A 19,390-nucleotide genomic window follows, 5' to 3' on the forward strand; every position below is an offset into this window, starting at 1 on the left:
CTATATAGTGCAGTAAAAGAAGCTTCTATATACAGTCAGCACAGAGGAGGTTAGAGTCAAAGAGCTAAGCTTTGTTCTAACGCTAAGAATTACTTAAAGGACGGCAATGTATGATAAATAATTTCATTTCTAGTCATCAGCCCGTCGTCTCATCTCTACTTAATGATCTCATTCACGAAGCATGCCAGCCACATGAATGATTCTGTTCAGTCCTGGATCCTGACAGGCAGCTAGGTTTTCTGTTAATTCTTAATGGCTGCCTTCATAAATCCAATTTGACACTCATATCTAAACCTCATCCATTAGAAGAGGGTGACAAATATTACGCTGCAGTGTATAGCGTTTTCAGACAACAAACATAAAGAAGAATGACGCATACAACTACCTCTCTTTTTCACTACAGGGGCTAAGATGATATGTGGTAGGCAGCATCCTTCCTAACAGGCGAAGATATTTGGTCACCATTTAACTCGATATTAAAATGGCCATAGTCTGCCAAACTAATTCAGATCTGAACACATGTAAATTCACACACTTTTCAACTGATGAAAATGCCACCATAATGCTCACAGTGCATTACGATGCATTTGTAAAGAAGACCTAAGCTGCAGAGACTGCACAAAGTTACGGGTATGAAATAAGTAAGGAGCCATCAACAATATACAGTATATACAGTCCATTAACAGTATGAAGCTTGGCACATATTAGTAAGTGGCATCTGTCCCTGAAAGCTGTTTGGCTCAACACTCATCTAAAACACAATGAAGCTGTCATTCATTTGCAAGTAATTTATCTCAACACTCAAATCACAAATGTATGTTCTGTCATTAAAACATTTTATAAATGGAAATATTCAATTGTAAAAAGGCAGACTCAAAAAATCATCCAAAGTAGTTTTGAATAATCTCTCATGATACAAAAAAATAACAGCTATCTCTAAATGAAATATTTTTATATCCAGAGAACAGAAACTAAATGCAACATTTTTCCAGACTCTTGTTCAGCATCTCTAAGAACATCTTCTACTAGTTGTCACCATCACGATGATCAACCTCTTTCAGATTTCATTCCAAGCTAAACTTGACAACATACGGTAGATAATACTGTATCAGGCACTGTAACGTCCCAGATGGCCCACTTCTCTCTGATGTAGCAGTGCTGTGTAAACAAACACCCTGAGGTCACTCTCCAGGAGGTCAAACTGGGAAGCAGTACACCTTTCTAAAGGAGACCGACACACTTTTAACCAAAGCTGTACCTTATCTTGCACAGCATGTTCAGCAGCATAACAGACAGAGGAAGGCTCTTCCCAGTCATTTAACGCAAATTAATAACCTTTCTCTAACATGTTTCTGCTCATAAATAAAGCATTCAGAAGCTGAGCATTCATACTCACTCTACATGGTGCTCAAAAAACATTCAACACTACCAAATTCTGTTCATGTAAGCATCACAGATTCTATGCATCTGTCTGGCTTTTGAAGAATGCACTTATCCTCAGCTGTGGAACAATGCTTACAACACTACAACCCCCATAATTCATCACACAGACATAAATGCACAAGGTGCAAAGAGTGGTGCAATGACGAGAAAATTCTAAAAATAGAAAGCTGAATAAAACCTCTGCATATGAAAACGATGACATGATAAAGTACCGTGAGAATGGGTGTCTAAGTGTTTCTCTTCTTGGCACAGCGGATAGTGAATAATAAAGCTCCTGTATACACAGAAGACACTGTATGCAGTGTCCTGCTATTACTGCAAAACCTCTTGTATCTTCATCATAGAAAGGTTGATATCAAACTATCGACTTAAAGAGGATTATAAAGTAGCGACACATTTTATAATGTATCGTGAAACAGCTTCATAATAATGCAATCTGATGAAAGCTAACCAAACAAGAAGAGCACAACATATACTACACCCGACAATCTTCCATTCAGTTTTAACAGAAACATAGCAAAATCTCACTTTTATATTCCTTACAAATAATCTATACATTTGAAAAAAATAGAGAAATTAAGAAGTTGACACAGTTATTTTTATATTATTACTATGTGTAAGCCATGTGTAAGTAAAAGAAATAACACAACATACACCAAATAAGTAAACCGGTTACACAAACTACTCACCAGGTCATGGTTTGTGGAGTTGGAATCATCTTCAGGGAACGGGACATAAACAGCTAAGGCCATACAGTTGGCAAAAATAGCAATTAATATAAAGATATCAAATGGCCTGAGAAAGGAAGTTAAGGAAAACAATGACAGATAGACAGAGCAATAAATGACATGGATAAAAACTGCACATCCACATTTGAACCCCTGCACTTTTTATAAACTCGTAACAAAATATTTAAAGTAGTGAGCATGCAGAGCAAAACTGTTCATGAAGTTTGGTTTTGTTTCAGGTTTACTTCCATTAAACTTAGCTGTCATTTTTTGTTGTTGTTGTTGTTTTTGTCATTTAATATTTTTTTTATTTGCAATAATGTTAATTTTGCCACTTCTCTTACAGGTTTATGGATGTGCATTTATTAGCATTTGCCTTTGTTGGATTTATTTATGTGCACCCATATATGAAATTTGACTGAAAAAAAGCAGAAAAACTGACAAAAAAAATAGGTAAAGATAATTATGATGCACAATGATGAAAAAAAATAAAAGACTCTCTTGCACCTAAGAAACAACTGCCATCCCAGTAGAGAGTTAATAAGTTCTGTAGTGCAAATTAAAGTGATTTAATGAAATCCTGAACTAAGGCAAATTTTTATGACTGGAGCTTTGAAAAACAGTGTAAAAGCATTCACCTCCATTATGCCCCCCATTACAGTAAGCACTAACATATTTTACTGTAGCTTTCCATTTTCATCTTCCAATCCTGAAAGGTTACATTTAAGCTTCACTGTCATTTAAAAATGTAATAAAACAGAAAAAAAAACCTGACTCTATTAATGACATTTGAGAAACACATGCCACTTGTACTGTGCTGTTGCATGTAGTCCATGCAGAACAATTTGGGACACCTGATATGGCTACAGCTGCATTTCCTAAAGTGTACTGGTAGTCAATCCCCAGAGACTTTTTTTTTTCAACAAACATGAAAAGAGGGCTTATGAATATATCTCTGTGATTCATGTTGAGCAATCTACTTTATAACATCTGACGGCTTTTGTGATAGAAGCATCTGTTCTAGCAAAAACACCACCACAGCTGTGCAGTGCCAGGCTTCAGTTGCTTTGTCCGTAAAGCTCACCCGTAATGACATGGTAATATTCACTCTCTCTTTACTGGAAAGGCATGCTTCAAACAGCATATTAGCTATGTTGTGCCTACCTGAAAAAAAAAAATTCTTGCCAACATTTAAGAATGATTAACTGCTTCTTTCCCAGTGGCTTTAAGCCTCTTCACTCACTTTCAATCAGGTTTTAGTCTGCACGGATTACAGCTCTGAATCAATAAAGTGGAAAAATTAAATTCAGAGCTTGACTAAACAGAAAAATGTTCCAAAATATGCAGACTATATGTAAACCAAGAGCGACCTGAAGCCTACATTTTGTGACAGTCATCAATAATTCTCATTAATAATTGCCACAGCAAAGATCCAAGAGCTGTAAACAAGTAGAACAGGCACTAACAATTATTATTGTTTTTATCGAAGAGAAATATGATCAGCAGCAATTTGCTTTACCTACTAAGAGTTGTAAAAGGTTTAAAACTACCCCAGGTGATGTTTTCAAATGCTTTTTGTGTTACCTTGTAGGACCAACTACCCAGAATTCTACACCATTCAGTTCACACAAATAGAAACCAAAACTGTGTTACTGTGCAGCGGATAATGTTTAGTGGTGGACAAATTATTTTAATGTTTCAATAATGATCAAAGATGTTTGACTAAACAGTCATCACTTTAGAAGACGGCGCACACAATACTTAACTAACAACTATTAACTGCCTGAATTAACCAACATTTGCAATATGAATAAGTCTTCATAAAACCTTTATTAATACACACAAACAAAAACAGTTTGTGTGTGTTAATAAGTTCATTAATAAGTTTCTGACTGTATCATTCAGAATCAGAATCTGTCATTTACAAATTCTGTGCTTATGAATTAGATAATAATGTGTATAAATTTTGAAGTAATACTTTAGAAATGATGAATTAAGTATGTACTAATATGTTACAAATATTTCATACTACACACAATAATTCATGTATAGTTATAAAGTGTTACCTAACGCTCTAGGCACCAAAATTTCGCAGGTTCTTCCTTTGCCCATTTCCACTTCTCTCATCACTCTACAAACAAAGACTGATCATTAGTCAAATCTCAGCACAAACATGCACATGCACCATAATGCCACTTTAAAGGATACTTCCACTCCACCAGGCTGATGCAGGCCCTGCGTATAGGGTTGTTGAGGTTGAGACAGAACAGAGCCCTCGGTGGCCTACTGTTGGCATTACTGCCCTGTTTCTTGCTTTTGGCATACTGCTGCCGCTTCTTCTGTGCCAACGCACCTACCGGGATGGTAGAGGATGTTGGGGCAGGTGGAGCAGGAGGAGCAGGTGGTGCCGCGGGGGCCGGCGCAGGGGCTGGGGCCGGACCCGGAGGAGGTGCAGGTGCAGTTGTTGAGGTGGGAGGGGCTTCTGGGGCAGTAGGGGCTGGGTCTGGGGCAGGCCCGTTGGCGCTCATGGTGCGGGCGTGGCTCTGTGAGGAGCATCCAGCAGCATGGATCTGCCAGGGTAGACAGGGAGGCTAGAGGAGGGCAGAGTAGTCTGACCAATGAGGTGGCAAGTCACCAGGGCGTCCGACTCTGATGCTGCTGGCATAATTTGCCTCTAAAAAAAACAAAGGTGAGAAAAGGCTTTTTTTTTTTTGTAATAACACAAAGCTTTTTATGCTGAACTTGCCTCAAATTACTGCAAAGACATCTAGTTTGAACAAGAAGAGATTTTAAGGTTCTTTACCCTGGCTATAAAACTCTGAATGGCTTTGCTCCGTCACATACACTATATTGCCAAAAGTATTCACTCACCCATCCAAATCATTGAATTCAGGTATTCCTATCACTTCCATGGCCAATTTCCTCACTACTAAATATTCCACAGTCAACTGTTAGTGGTATTATGACAAAGTTTAAGCGACTGGGAATGACAGCAACTCAGCCATGAAGTGGTAGGTCACATGAAATCACAGAGCAGGGTCAGCGGATGATGAGGTGCATAGTGCACAGTGGTCACCAACTTTCTGCAGTGTCAATCGCTACAGACCTCCAAACTTCACGTGACCTTCAGATTAGCTCAAGAACAGTGCGTACAGAGCTTCATGGAATGGGTTTCCATGGCCGAGCAGCTGCATCCAATCCTTACATCTTTAAGCGCAATGCAAACTATCGGCTGCAGTGGTGTAAAGTAGGGTTTAATATTTTTCCCGAAAATGACATGAATCAAATCCCGGGAAATGACGAGCCATTTCCCGGGAATCCCGGGAAAAAGTTTATTTATTTTTTTATTTTAATTAGGCCTTCTGTAGCCTGTGTCGGCCTTAACCTATTGTGATATTGTAGAGGTAGCTTTCCAGCTATGTCCTGTTATGCCCAGTAGGGGGTAACGTTGGCTTGATTAACGCAATAAAACCTACATCTCAGCATTTGAGTGCTCGAGCTATGCGGTGTTGTATCGTTCCTCAACACTCCCTTAACAAATATAATTCGAATATTCCTCCATTGTACATGGAATTATACCAAGCTATTTTACAATTGCTGGTGCAAAACAATACGGTTCATCTCCACAGCATTGATAATGGCTCAGCCACGCTGTCGTGGCGACATCTGTTGCACTATATCTCCACCAGTGGAACGCTGTAATAGTCATTGAAAAGTTAACTACCGTACTACACTATAATATGGCATAACACAGGGCCTTGAGTAATGCACCACGACTTGGTCATTGCCATTCTGGCAACAGCAAATTTATAACACCGTGTCTGAGGGTTAAAGTAGGTTCGCTGTGAATCGTCTTTTGAAAAACTGGCCAATCCTTATAGCCTAAAAAATATACATTTTACTCAACTCCATTTTAAAAGCGAAATATGTTAAAGCAATCTATTTCATGATAATTTCTTCACACATTAGGCCCGTATCCTAATTCATGATTGTTAGTAAGCGGCTGCAAACGAGGAAAAGAAACACTCGAAGTTAAACAGATATTTCTTTATTGTTCAGGGCAGGCGTATTTTATAGGCTATATAATGCAATATAACAATATATAATAATATAAAATTATATAATACAAAATACCTTAGGGTAAACACATTGCCTACGATTTCAACAAATTAAAGAGGAAAAAAGCACAACTGTGTAATACCTCTATTAAAACGCTTGAGATGAAGGCTGAAGCCTTAAACGGAGGCTGAACGTGCCTGAAATGAAGAGTAATGCTTTTCGCATTAAACGAACCCTTCTCTCAATATTTCCTTAAATTTAACATTCTGAAGCTTTCTTTTCTTTCTGAAAGTCAAATCGACGCGCGCGACTTTTTTCCCGGTTTCCCGTCTAACGTTTCCCGGGAAACGGGAAATGGTTCTGATCGCATTTCCCGGGAATCCCGGATCCCGGGATTAAACCCTAGTGTAAAGCACTCCGCCACTAGACTCTAGCACAATGGAGACATGTTCTCTGGAGTGAGGAATCACGTTTCTCCATCTGGCAATCCAATGGATGAGTCTGGGTTTGGTGGTTGCCAGGTGAACAGTACTTGTCTGTATTGTGCTAAGTGTAAAGTTTGATGGGGGGGGGATTATGGTGTGGGGTTGTTTTTCAGGAGTTGGGCTCGGACCCTTAGTTCCAGTGAAAGGAACTCCTAGTGCTTCAGCATACCAAGACATTTTGGACAATTTCATGCTCCTGACTTTGTGGGAGCAGTTTGGGTAAAGGCCCCTTCCTGTTCCAACATGACTGCGCACCAGTGCACAAAGAAATGGATGAGTGAGTTTGGTGTGGAACAACTTGACTAACCTGCACAGAGTCCTGGCCTCAACCCAATAGAACACCTTTGGGATGAATTAGAGCGGAGACTGTGAGAGACTGTGAGCCAGGCCTTCTCGTCCAACATCAGTGTCTGACCTCACAAAACCTCTTCTAGAAGAATGGTCAAGATTCCCATAAACACACTCCTAAACCTTGTGGAAAGCCTTCCCAGAATAGTTGAAGCTGTTACTGGCATCATATTAAACCCTATGGACTGGGATGCCACTCAAGTTCATACGCATGTGAAGGCAGACAAGCGAATACTTTTGGCAATATAGTGTATATGTATTAGACCTGAAACCTAGAGTCCTGAGAGTCTGTTCAGCATCCAGTAAAGTGCTTTTAGTTTGGCGCCTAGATGCTTGAATATGCCCTTGACAAACTGAACGATGTCTTTCTGTATGTTGTGAATTATTAGCATTATTATTATTATTGCTATTGTTATTAAAATTGATAGTATTGCCATCATCATTACTATTTTTCTGTTGTTCTCGTCTTTTCTCCCTTAACTTCTCTGCTGTATAAATAAAAAGAACTTTGCCATGCATTAACTGAATGTGCGATCTTTGTTTATATTTTATACTGACAGTAAGAAGAACCTCTAATTCTTCTGACTAATAATAGTACTAAATCAGTATACAGTTTGTTCCCTGTTATCTGCTGTGCACTAAACAAATATACAACACAGTTCGTGCTCTAAATGGATCTGAAGATTATCTGAGTTCAATGAACTAAAAGGAAAAAACAACATTAGCCATATTGATAAATATTCACACACAGGCCTATAATTAATGTTTGAAATTATATAAGTTCTTACAATTTATGCTAGGAATATTTTATCATTGAGGGAGAGGTTAGGCTAACACATTAAACACTTCTATGAGATATCAAAGCAGAATACCAGCAAAACGCTATACCATTTTTATTTGTTTCCTCTCAGATAATCAATGCTGATTCCACAATCACCTGATCACCTTTAATAACAGAGCAACAAATATGGCAGGCTGTGTTTGGCTATCAAAGTCTGTGATTACTAAACAACCCAAAACTGTTTAAAAATGAGCATAATTCACAAGGAAAAAAATTAAAGCGGGTAACATGTCACTCAAGCCATAACACAAAAAAATTTAAGCTTGTAAAATTCAGAGCTGCCACTCTCGGGCATCACTTGGTCACATCAGCTGTATAAGTCCTTGAACTGCGAGCAGGCCCGCAGAGGAAAAAACACAAAAGGTCACACTGCAGTGATGCTCCAAGAAGAACTAATCTTCTTATTGCACAAAAAAAAAAAAAAAAAAAAAAAAAATGTGATATGGGTGTTATTGTCATGTATGGCTCTACATCTTGGTGCAACGATACTGCCAGCTTTGCATCTCTTTTGTACCACGCTTCTGCCTTAATGTAGCCTAGGCTAGTGCAAGCTCAAAATGAGAACAATGCGTATTAAATGCCTTTTTGGAATATTAATTTCACTGCTGCATCGACGTCCTCGACCGTGTACCCGTGATGGCAATGAATGCTGACATTTCCATGAGCAATTCGTGACAAAATAACCATCATCTACCGTCCTCGTGTTTCTCCTTGGACATAACCAAGGTAAGACATGGTCAAATCTACCCCCCCTCCAAAAAAAAAAAAAAAAAAAAAAAAAAAAAACGATGTGAAATGACAGGCTGGGCTCCGGGCGCTCGTAGTGAAAATTGAGCAGCGCTGCCCAGGAGAAACAGCTGGCAACGTTATTACAACAAACCTCAATCAGTGGTGCTCTTACACTCAGGGCTAATACAGTGGACAGTCCACATGACCAGAGCCAGTTTGCAGAAAAGGTATCAACCTGGTTATCTCCCCTGGAGAGCTCTATTCATTTCAGTTTATCAGCAGGCTATTGTTTATGACAAGGCGACAAACCACAGAACGGGACAGCATCGAGAGGAAAGTGGCCATTAATATCAGCTGACAATAATAATAATGATAAAAAGCATCATCATTGCCTGCATGCAGGAAAACGCGGCTATGCTAAGAGGCTAACTTCAGTTTGTGGAGCAGAAACCGCACCATGCTGTGGGCTACCTTTTCTGAAGACTTTATAATTCAGCTGCGGTCCTCTCCGACGGATAGCCGAGTCCAGAGCTTCGGAGGGCGAAAAACGCAGGTCCTGTCTCAAACGGTGCTCTAAAAACCATCAGCTCCGGGAGCAGGAGAGACACAGAGAGGCTGTGCATTAATTAGGCTCTTCCATGGTGATTGTGGAGAGCTGGAGACAGGAGAGTGCGCACCAGACAACAGAGCATCCTCGTCTGCTGCCTGCTTATCGTCACGGAGCCAGTCAACAGTGAAACCAGTGTACAACTGAGAACGAGCTCTCCTCCTCCTGGCTCCGACTCCTGCTTCTGCACAGTTCAAATTGTTGCTATGTCAAGTACCCAGTGATAGTGGTTCCTTGATATATATATATATATATATATATATATATATATATATATATATATATATATATATATATATATATATATATATATATAAAGTGACACCTTTCAATTTTCCGTTGGGATATTCTTGCTGCACATTAAAACCTGTTAACCCCCCAAAAGCTGTCTTATAAGAATGTAGTACCAAATATAGCTGAACTCCAGTTAATGAAAAATAAAATGAAATAAAATAATAGCAGGACATCAGTACTCTCACCCCATGTATACACCAGGTTTTAAGAGTTGAGACCCACTTGACTTGATTTCCAAATATTTAAGCACTGTGTTATTTTTGAAACAGTATATTAAATGTTGAAACTTAAAAATGTTTAAAACTAGCAAGAAAAGACCAGGATGAAATCAGTTCTATTAAGGCATCCAGTTCAACATCTCACAGCTAGGTTAATTAATAGATTAGATATAAAAGGAGCATCCCAGTGAACCTTTCGGAAGTAAAAATAAGGTGATTGTCCACTCACGGGAAATATTTCAAATAGTTAAGAACAGTGTTTCCTGACTTAAGATTGGGAAGAATTTGGGGATTTCTTGATATTTAGTTTTATCCTAATATGATAAAACTAAGAAACACAGATTATTATACAAGTTTAAAAAGAAAGAAAAAAAACAATTCAAATGTAACCAAGATCCATAAATTCTAGCGCATTGTGTGGGCACGAGTTATATAAGAAAACTTTCCTCTGAGCTGACAAACTAAAAATGTGAAATTCTTCTTGGAAAAAATAAGTGTAACTGGATCCTTTGGGTTTAAGCTTGAACATCCTTCAAGACTCCATTAATGCTGAACTACTTAGATAAGTTTTATATATATATAATTTTTCACACAACAGCAGTTGGTCACCTCAGTTGATCCTTATTGCATATTGTTAAAAGAAGAGGTGAAACAAAATAACAACAACAAAATAAAGCATTTTTTTGTACATCAAGTCATTTTTTTTCCTGTGAAGCAGTGCAAAATGTAGCAGCAAGAAATGTGTCCACTGTACAGCATATTGTCACTTAATTAATGATAATTATTCATCTTTATAAACATTCAGTTCTTTACCCATCTGTTGTGCTTTGTCTCCACAGTTCTGCAACCACAGTCAGTTATAAGCCTAATTAACCCGCTTGTTTTGTAACCATAAAGAACCCTATCGTGGCCTCAGCCACTCTGTGAGTAAGAAAGATTAAAACAGCCCAGCTCTAAACAAACAGCAATGGGTCATAAAGATGGCCAGTTCTTGCTGGGAAGTGGGTGTTGAGCAGAATCGCAATTATTTGCATTCTGTGATAAAATCTGTGAACCCTTCATCTCCCAGCACCAACAGGTTTGCATTTATCACTTCACAGGTTTAGAGGAACCTGATGCAGTTCACACAGTATGGCCTTAAAACAAATGCACTTGATACTGTTCAGTACACAGTATCAGATTAGAACACGCTGCACTGCTAGCATGCAGCAATATAATATCTCACAAAAAATGTGGCAACCATAGTGAGTTTACTATGGAGGGCACTAATGAAAATTAATGAACTGCAGCTACCTACAGTCTATAGAAATATGCATTTTTGTTGTAATCTTTAACAGAGTTTCTGCCAAAGTCAGTGAGTATGATTCCTTTTCACTGACAGTATGTTGCATGTTTTCATAATGAGAAAGTAAGTCAACACCACCTCGTCCGATCTAGTTGTAACACTTACCTCTCTCCCATTACAGCTGTTTAGCAAATAGTGGAATATTCCAGATGTATGAAAACATATAAAACACTTTTCCTTTTAGACATGCACACTGTTACAAGGGTGTGAGTCATCCCTTTTTCTGGCTTTCTTGCTGATTTTTCTCTTGAGTCTGACTGAGATAAAATATCTTTATCAGCAACCTTTTTGGAAATGCTTTACATAAGATATATTGTCACTATCATTAGCAAAATTCTCACCACAGTAAACGAGTCCATTATCAGTCCACTTCACTAACTTTGGTTGTTTTGTAAAAGCTATAACCTGTAATATGTACAGTACCAGTCAAAAGTTTGGACAAACCTTTGACTGGTACTGTAGGTATTGTATAATCCTGTAAGGATAATACAACACAGGTATATAAAACAGCATCACAAAACGTTTGCACATCTGTTATGCATACAGCTACATATTAATCCCACCCCTATGAAAAAATAATGGCCAATTGATATCCTTGACCCACAGAAGACCCTTTAACAACTTTTGTCTGGATTTTACTTTCAGGAACTATTCTGGTGACCAGTAAAACCTGACTGAAAGACTGGCTTTGTAGTTGCTTTTTGATGTAATAGTGTGACTATCTCTGTTCATCCATAGTCACTATTCACTGAATTTCCTTCTGTAATATCCTCAAGCACAGAACAATGTAAAAATGGAATCTGAAATGAATACATTGCTATTTGCACAAATAGTTCAGTATTGTGTTGCCCTATTATTGTCAGTATTTTCAAAGTCCTACCTGCTAACGGCTGAGGGAGGCCTCTGCTTCACCTACATGTTCCAGTTGACAACAAAGAGCAGAAAAAAACTGTTCTTCAGCTCTGCCAGAGTAGTCAGTGAGTGAACTGCAGCAGCAGTTGGTGAGAGGGGAAATACACCTGGGTGAGGAGGCAGGGACGAGGTACTGTATCAGCTTACCTGATAGCTAAGGATAATGGTTTCTTCTAGAATCATCTTGAATTATTTACATATAGATGAGTAGTGTGTGTGTGTGTGTGTGTGTGTGTGTGTGTGTGTGTGTGTGTGTGTGTGTGTGTGTGTGTGTGTGTGTGTGTGGACTAGTAAGTGACACATTAAAGGAAAAATCCAGGGACAATTAATGATCGTTCTGTCTGTATACTGTATATACAGACAGAACGATCATGAATTGATCCATTGGTGTTTAGACATACGGGATTTTGGAAAATTGCAGGTATTATCTTTTTTCCTGCAAGTTAGATGATAATATTTATGCCCTTCTCTTATCTATGCTTTAAAAAGGAAGTTGAAACAACAGCTTACTTCAGCATGAAAAAACATAGATTGGGGGAATAGCAGCCAACCAGGATTTGAAATGCTGACTAATCAACATTATATCTTGTTTGTTTACTACAAAGCATGTATCATTCTGAAGTATAGTGACAAGGCAAGAACTCGTTGCACCCAGTCAAGAAATAGCAAACTGTAAAACAACTTGCCATGCTTATATTTTGCTTTTTGTGCCAATTAAACAAATGGGGGTTGTACATAAGTTATTAATTTCTGAGCTTTGCAGCCTCTGCATCTCACTGTCTCCTGCGTTTTAACAAATGTCCAGCTAATCAGTGGTTTGTAATATTGTATGTCAGCAGCAAGTGATGGGGGTTTTAGTTTGCGTGTACTTAATGGTTTAGTACTAGCCCGTCTCTACTACGCATTTTTCTTCTTCTTCTTCTTCTTTTTTGCCTCACTCACCTGGAAAAACTGCTGTGCATATAACAGTGTGTCCATGTTTTCAGTGCGATTGTGTTCAAATTCTTCTTTCATCTACCTCAAACCTAGTCAGTCAGAATCACTGAGAATCAAATAAAAACACAGGCAGAGGGTGCAGTGGCCTCCAAGGACCACAGTTGCTACTTGGCTCAGTCTGCCCCCACCTTTACTTTATTCTGCTTCTCTGCTCCCTGCTCCACCAAACTTTCCCAACCAAAATTAACTTCATCCAAGTTTAGTGATTCACCATTAATACTTAATCAAGTGAGAGAAGGAGTTTGACTTCAAGTGTTCTGTTGTGACAGTACCAGACAAATGGACAGTAAGAGTTTAGATTTTTTTTTAGCATTTTTAAAGGTCTCTGTTCAGATGTTTTGTGTTGAACATCTTTTAATGCATGCATAAGAAGAGCAGAGACATTAAATTATGCACAGAACAGGTTTTATCGTCTTATTGCTGCTAGACTGAATTTGCAGTGTATGGGCGATCTCTAAAGGTATTTTTACATTTGTGATTCACAGTGTAAAAGATGTTATTTTTCTATTTCTCTGCAAACACACTGGTTTTACTCTACATCTTTCATGTCTCAGAATCACCCTCTCCCTCACCCATTCCCTTCCTCGCTTTCTACTTCTTTATAAATGAGCTTTTAAATTAGTTTACAACATACCCTAATGAGGGCTTCACTAGTGCTCATGAGCTACAAAACTGGTATTTTCTTTGTATTCCAGTTTAATCCCAACCTCATCCAGTAAAAAAAAAAAAGATTTTGGAATTTGGGAATTTTGGAATTAGTCTAAATTTGACCACATGCTTTTAAAACCTGGCAATTGCTGCTGCACATGCGAAAGCACTGATTGTTGCATCAGTGCTCATGAATGTGTGTACATTTGTGTGCGAGAGAGGGAGTGTGTTGGTGGAGCTGCTTGAAGGAGAGCAGTAGTGATGGAGCCTGAAAGGCCTGCAGCGCAGCTGTTCTCCCAGTGCATCGTCAAATTCACTGCTGAGCTCACAACACACGCTCAGCCTTAACCCCTGCTCACACACACACTCTCCTCTATGAATCTTCCTCCCTCTTTGTTGTTTTTCCTTCATCCTTTTTCTCTACTTATCTAAAGCTCTTCATTTGAATCTTCATATTTCTCATCTTTAAATCATTTGTTGAATACTATTTGCTTTAATTATCTCAATCAACAGCACCACCACTGTGATACAGGCATGTTTTGTTCTCTTTGATTTCCACTTGTTTAGGTTTGGGTTTTTTTGTTTTTTTAGCATATATCCTCTCAATCCAACACAGACCTGCACTCACAGGATGATCACCAAATCCTGCTCTCAGCATCTGTGTGACTGAGTGCTCTGTTGATAATTCAGTCACAAGTGCTATGTTTTTGTATTATGCGCTGTCAATGGGTGGGGCCTTTGAGTGACAGACAGCACTCAGATATAAGGGCAAGCAGCATGTCATCATGGTGACTGCAGAGCGATTTAAGGAAATGGAGTGATAAGAGCAAAGTGGAAAAGGCTCAAGCCTGAAGGAGCGACTGGTATTAAAGGAATGCACCAACATTGTGTGCGCGAGAGAATCTACACATATGAGTGTGAGAATATTCCTGAGTTCATTTTTGTGTGCAATGGTACTCGTGCACATGTCAGCATGCCTGAGTACATATGCACATTATGTATGTAGGCCTGTGTGTGTGTGTGTGCATGTGTGTGTGTATCTGCATCTGCGCTAACATCTAAAATGCCATTAAGCATTCAAAAGCCAACAATGCTGAAAACATTTTTTGTTTGCCTGAGCTCTGCTTTGCGTTCATGAAACCACACACGTGTTGTGTGTTATTTAAAGGCATTGTTTCAAAAGTGGTGGCTTTGCTCCTCTTTTTCTGCCAGAGAGATTAAAAATAGAAACATTTATGATCTCTGAATGTACTTTCCCTCCAGGAAGTGTGCAACTGTGGGTGTCAGACATTGGTTGAACATCACCACGTGGTATTCTCTTCCCATGCCACCATTGGCTGGCACCTGTGGGGCCCTGTGAAGCAAAGCTTTTCTGACAGGGCCCAGGAGCCCAGAGGAGTAGCTGGAAACTGGGAGAAGGACAACGTTGGTGGAACCAGGATAGCAGTAGGAGGCTCGATTGAAGGGATCAGCCTGGCTGTGAATGCACAGGTGCTGGGAAGCGACTTCGAAGCTACAGAAAAGGGCAGGAATCCATAAAGATTATCACATGGCTGTAAAGGTTCAAAGGGAAATGAAACAGGGACAGGAGGGATGATAATTTATCACAGTTACACTCTGCGAGCATGTGTCATGATCATACAACCTCAGCTGACATTTAAATTTGTGGGCATCCTGTCATTGTTACTAAATACATTTTTGGTTTTACTCTACAAGGGGTGATGTGATTTCCCCCTCAGTTACTGGCTACTACACTATAACAATAGTGTGGAGGAACATTTTTATGGCTGCAATCATACAACATTTATGGGGAGACAGTGTCCTCTGGTGTTTAATGTGTGGAGTATTCCTGGCTGTGACAAAACAACGTTCAAAATGGAGTAGTGGAAAATAATGACTGTTCGTCCAACACTGGCTACATTATGCCTTGCTGAATTCTACATATATATATATATATTGCTTTATTATTATTTTATATATATATATATATATATATATATATATATATATATATATATATCTGAGCTTTGGGCCCTGCTAGGTTAGGTCCTGGGTAGCACCATTAGACATTATAAGAGATTCTGAATTGAACTTTATGAGCAATAGAAAGATTGCGGTGTAATTATAACTAACAAGGGAGAAGATCTGAAAATTTTATTTGTGTGCAAAGTGAGTAAATCGTAAGGCAGTCTATTTCAGATTTGACTGAATATTCTATATGTGAAGTTTTTAAGTCCTGTTAGCATTTGAAATGAAAGTTAATTTAGATCATGCTTCAAATTAATTGTAACTCTAAGTGCTCAGATTATTATGTTCTATTGTAACACTTGACAAATTCCAGCAGCCACAATGGCACATATAACTTGGGCATATATATTGTCTAATGTAATTGCCCCCAACTGCTATGCTACACCTGAACTTAGTGTTCCTCCACCCGCCAAACCCCATTTTAACCCCTGGTTAAAAATATCATATTAGCCAAAATGTCCCAGACAGAGCAGTGCACTGAGTATTGATTTGTATCAGAGAAGCTCACACGTCAGATACAGCAAGAAAACAGTGGAAACAGGTCAATGTAATATCAAAGATTTTCCTCTAGATGGCAGACCAACCCTCCACATATATCCCCATTACAGTACTGTCAGTTCAGTGCTGTTCGCAGACTGTTAAACACCAATATGTGCCTAAAGACTAAAATATTTCATCCATCTATCTATCCATCCTGTCCTGCTTATCCTGTGCAGGGTTGGGGGGGGGGGGGGGGGGGGGGGGGGGGCAAGCCTATCCCAGCTGTCACAGAGGGAGAGGCAGGGTACACTCTGTACAGGTCACCAGCCTGTCGCAGGGCTAACACAGAAAGACAGACAACCCTTCACGCTCACAGTCAGACCTATGGGCAATTTAGAATCACCAATTAACCAAACCCCAGTAACTGCATGTCTTTGTAAGAAAGCCAGAGGACCAGGACAGAACCCAGAGATGGGGAGAATATGTATACTCCACACAGAAAGGTCCAGGCCAGATGATGGATTTGAACTCAGTGTTAACCACTTCACCACCATGTAATATACCACCATGAAAATATACAGTGACTTTATTAGGTATGCTTGTTAAACTGCTCATCAATACAAATATTTAATCAGAGTTACTGTTTTGGAGTAACCAACCAAAAATCTGTGGGCATCCATTTTTTCTCTGCTTCTTTGTGTCTTTTGTATATTGTCTCAATTTCAAATTTTTATCATCATAGTTAAATAAATTAATGCACAAGAAAATTGAACGGTTTGCAACAAAAAAGAAGAAAATTACTCTAATATAGTACAATACAATATATTGCTGTGACAAGAAAATAAACCACTAACAACAATGAACAAATAAAATACACTACAAAGATTAAACACAGTTTAAGAATTGTCTCTTTTTGTTATGGCCTGTAATTTTGTCATTTTATGGTTTAGCTGCTGTTTAAGGTTGTGTGTTTTGTTTATTAATTTTGTTGGGACTTTTATGTTTAGGATTTGGGGTTTATTGCTTGGGTTTCATTTTTTCTTGCCTCCCCAGTACCTTCTTGTGTCTTGTTGTCAAGTCTTCATCTTTATTATGTGATTCCCCATTTAGTTACTTCCCTTTTTATTTTGTTAGCCATTTATCTGCTGTGCCTTACCATTGGTTTGACTTGCTTTGATTTGGTCTTAATTTGTTTTAGCTGTGTCTTGTTACCCTGGTGTTTTTCCTTGTTTCTCCTTTGTCACACATTTGCTGGTGTAATTTGTTGTGTAGCCTCATGGATTTTTTTCTCTTGCCCCCCCCCCCCCCCCCCCCCCCTTTTTTTTCTTTTCTTTTCTTTTACCTCAATAAAAGGTGTGTTTAGAGTTTGTCTGCCTGTTTTGGAGTCCTAGCATTTGGGTCTGCTTCCTGCCAACCCCTTGACACCTTTGGTGTCTTCTGCATGCTGTGGATTTTTGTTGGTGACAGCCAATCACAATGAATGAATTTCTGAGTTTTTTTTGGTTTTGTTTTTATTTTGTTTTTCATTGTTTCTTTTTAAAATCTCTCTTTGTCAGTCACATCATAATTTCTAATTAACAGTGAAGGGCTTGTTCAAACACAAGCTTTGACATTAAGAGTTGGGTGATTGGTATATGCAAATAACAATCACCCATTCACATCTGAATTATTAGTTTGGACAATAAAACCACTGTGAATCAGTGTAAGTTGCTTCAGGTAACTCTCCCTTTCCTAGTTATATGCAGACACTTAATGCACACACACACACACACACACACACACACACACACACACACACACACACACACACACACACACACACACACACACATTTGATTTCACATCTATAACTGCGATAAACCTCAAATATCCCAGTCACATGTTAGCCAGTCGAATGAGTGCTGTTACACACCTAGATGCCAGACTAGTTGTCAGACTTTTGACAGCTAAGGTCACAAAGGTCAACTTTTAATGATGTGTGAGTTACGTGTTTTAAGTTTAAGAGTTCGGCATGTCTGTATTTGTATTTTTCAAGTAATCAGCTAAGACCTCAATATGTTTGTTGACTCTAACTGGCCTGTGTTACAACTGAGTTACTTTACATCTGCTGTAAGGGATTACTTGGCCAGTCACTCACTTAGTCAAACTGCTACTGCCCACACTGCATTGTGATCGATCATCCAATGATTCTGCGGTGAGCATTAATGATCAGACAGAAGGCAGACTCTGATGAAACCATAAAGCCTTCCTAAACATGCAGAGCATATTGTGAAGAAGTTGTCATCTAAGGGTGTCATATGATAGATTTAATCAAACACCAGTTTCACCCATTTAAAGAATCCCAATCTCTGCGGGTGGGAGAGCTTTTTGAACACACGTGTTCTCATGGCATATAAGCTAGATGCTTATTTGCAATAAAGAATGCCAGCCTTCTCAAAGGACAGTTCAGCAATGATAGCTGATCAGAAGCCCGGACACTGCAAAAAACATTTCCTAGAAGATGAGGTAATAGGGTATCTAACTGAAAATGAACTCTCATTTAGAATAGTCCACCAAAACCTCTTTTTTGGAATTAATCTCCAGAATGGAATTGTAGAAGGTAAGGCAGAGACTTTCTAAACCTCATCTCCAGTCTCAGATTTCCAGTGTTAACAGGGGACAAAGCATCGTCATCCTCCCCCAGGTTAAGATTAAACAGAAATAGAGCATATCATGTGTTAAAATCATCAAATGTGATGCATAGTGGTAAATCTTTAAGATGCTGTCTGGGGGAGAAAAGTTTGTAAAATTCTTAGGTAAAAATGTTTTAGTTAAACTGAGGTTGAAAAACCTTTGCTTGCATTTGTGAATGACTGTGAATGAAATTAAAGGGTGACAGCTCTAGCCCCCGTCAAAGCCTCCTGATCGTCCATACCAAGTATCAGACATTTAGGGATTAAACCAAGGAGCAGGTTGGATGAAATGGTAGAGAGTTGGATAAAGTGATAGTGTCCTCAGGGAGGCAAGATTGGTGATTGGAGCAAACCAGTGGGCATGTGGGTGAAAGGAACATAGGTGACTAGAAGGTGTTGGGTAAATATGGTGTTAAGGAGAGAAATGCAGAAGGACAGATGGTAGTGGATTTTGCAAAAAGGTTGGGTATAGTGAACACGCACTTAAAGAGTGAAGGAAGGTGCACACAGGTGGACTAAATCTTATGCAGAAGGTAGTATATGAAAGAGCCAGGAGA

The 19,390-nt window shown here is 38.9% G+C and overlaps 1 protein-coding gene across 1 annotated transcript in view; it reads right to left on the bottom strand.

Annotated features, from left to right (window-relative positions):
* The window catches only part of cacna1da (calcium channel, voltage-dependent, L type, alpha 1D subunit, a), a 69,823-nt gene extending 60,527 nt beyond the window's left edge, over positions 1 to 9,296 (bottom strand). Inside the window, exons 1-3 of the mRNA XM_030730179.1 lie at positions 9,105 to 9,296; positions 4,380 to 4,845; positions 2,133 to 2,238 (exon numbers count right to left, since the gene is read on the bottom strand). Of these exons, the coding sequence (XP_030586039.1) occupies positions 2,133 to 2,238; positions 4,380 to 4,699 (426 nt within the window). The 5' untranslated portion in view covers positions 4,700 to 4,845; positions 9,105 to 9,296. The remainder of the gene's footprint in view (positions 1 to 2,132; positions 2,239 to 4,379; positions 4,846 to 9,104) is intronic.
* Positions 9,297 to 19,390: the final 10,094 nt, after the last annotated feature.

Source organism: Archocentrus centrarchus, chromosome 5, assembly GCF_007364275.1.
Source record: "Archocentrus centrarchus isolate MPI-CPG fArcCen1 chromosome 5, fArcCen1, whole genome shotgun sequence".
Taxonomy (NCBI): Eukaryota; Metazoa; Chordata; class Actinopteri; order Cichliformes; family Cichlidae; genus Archocentrus; species Archocentrus centrarchus.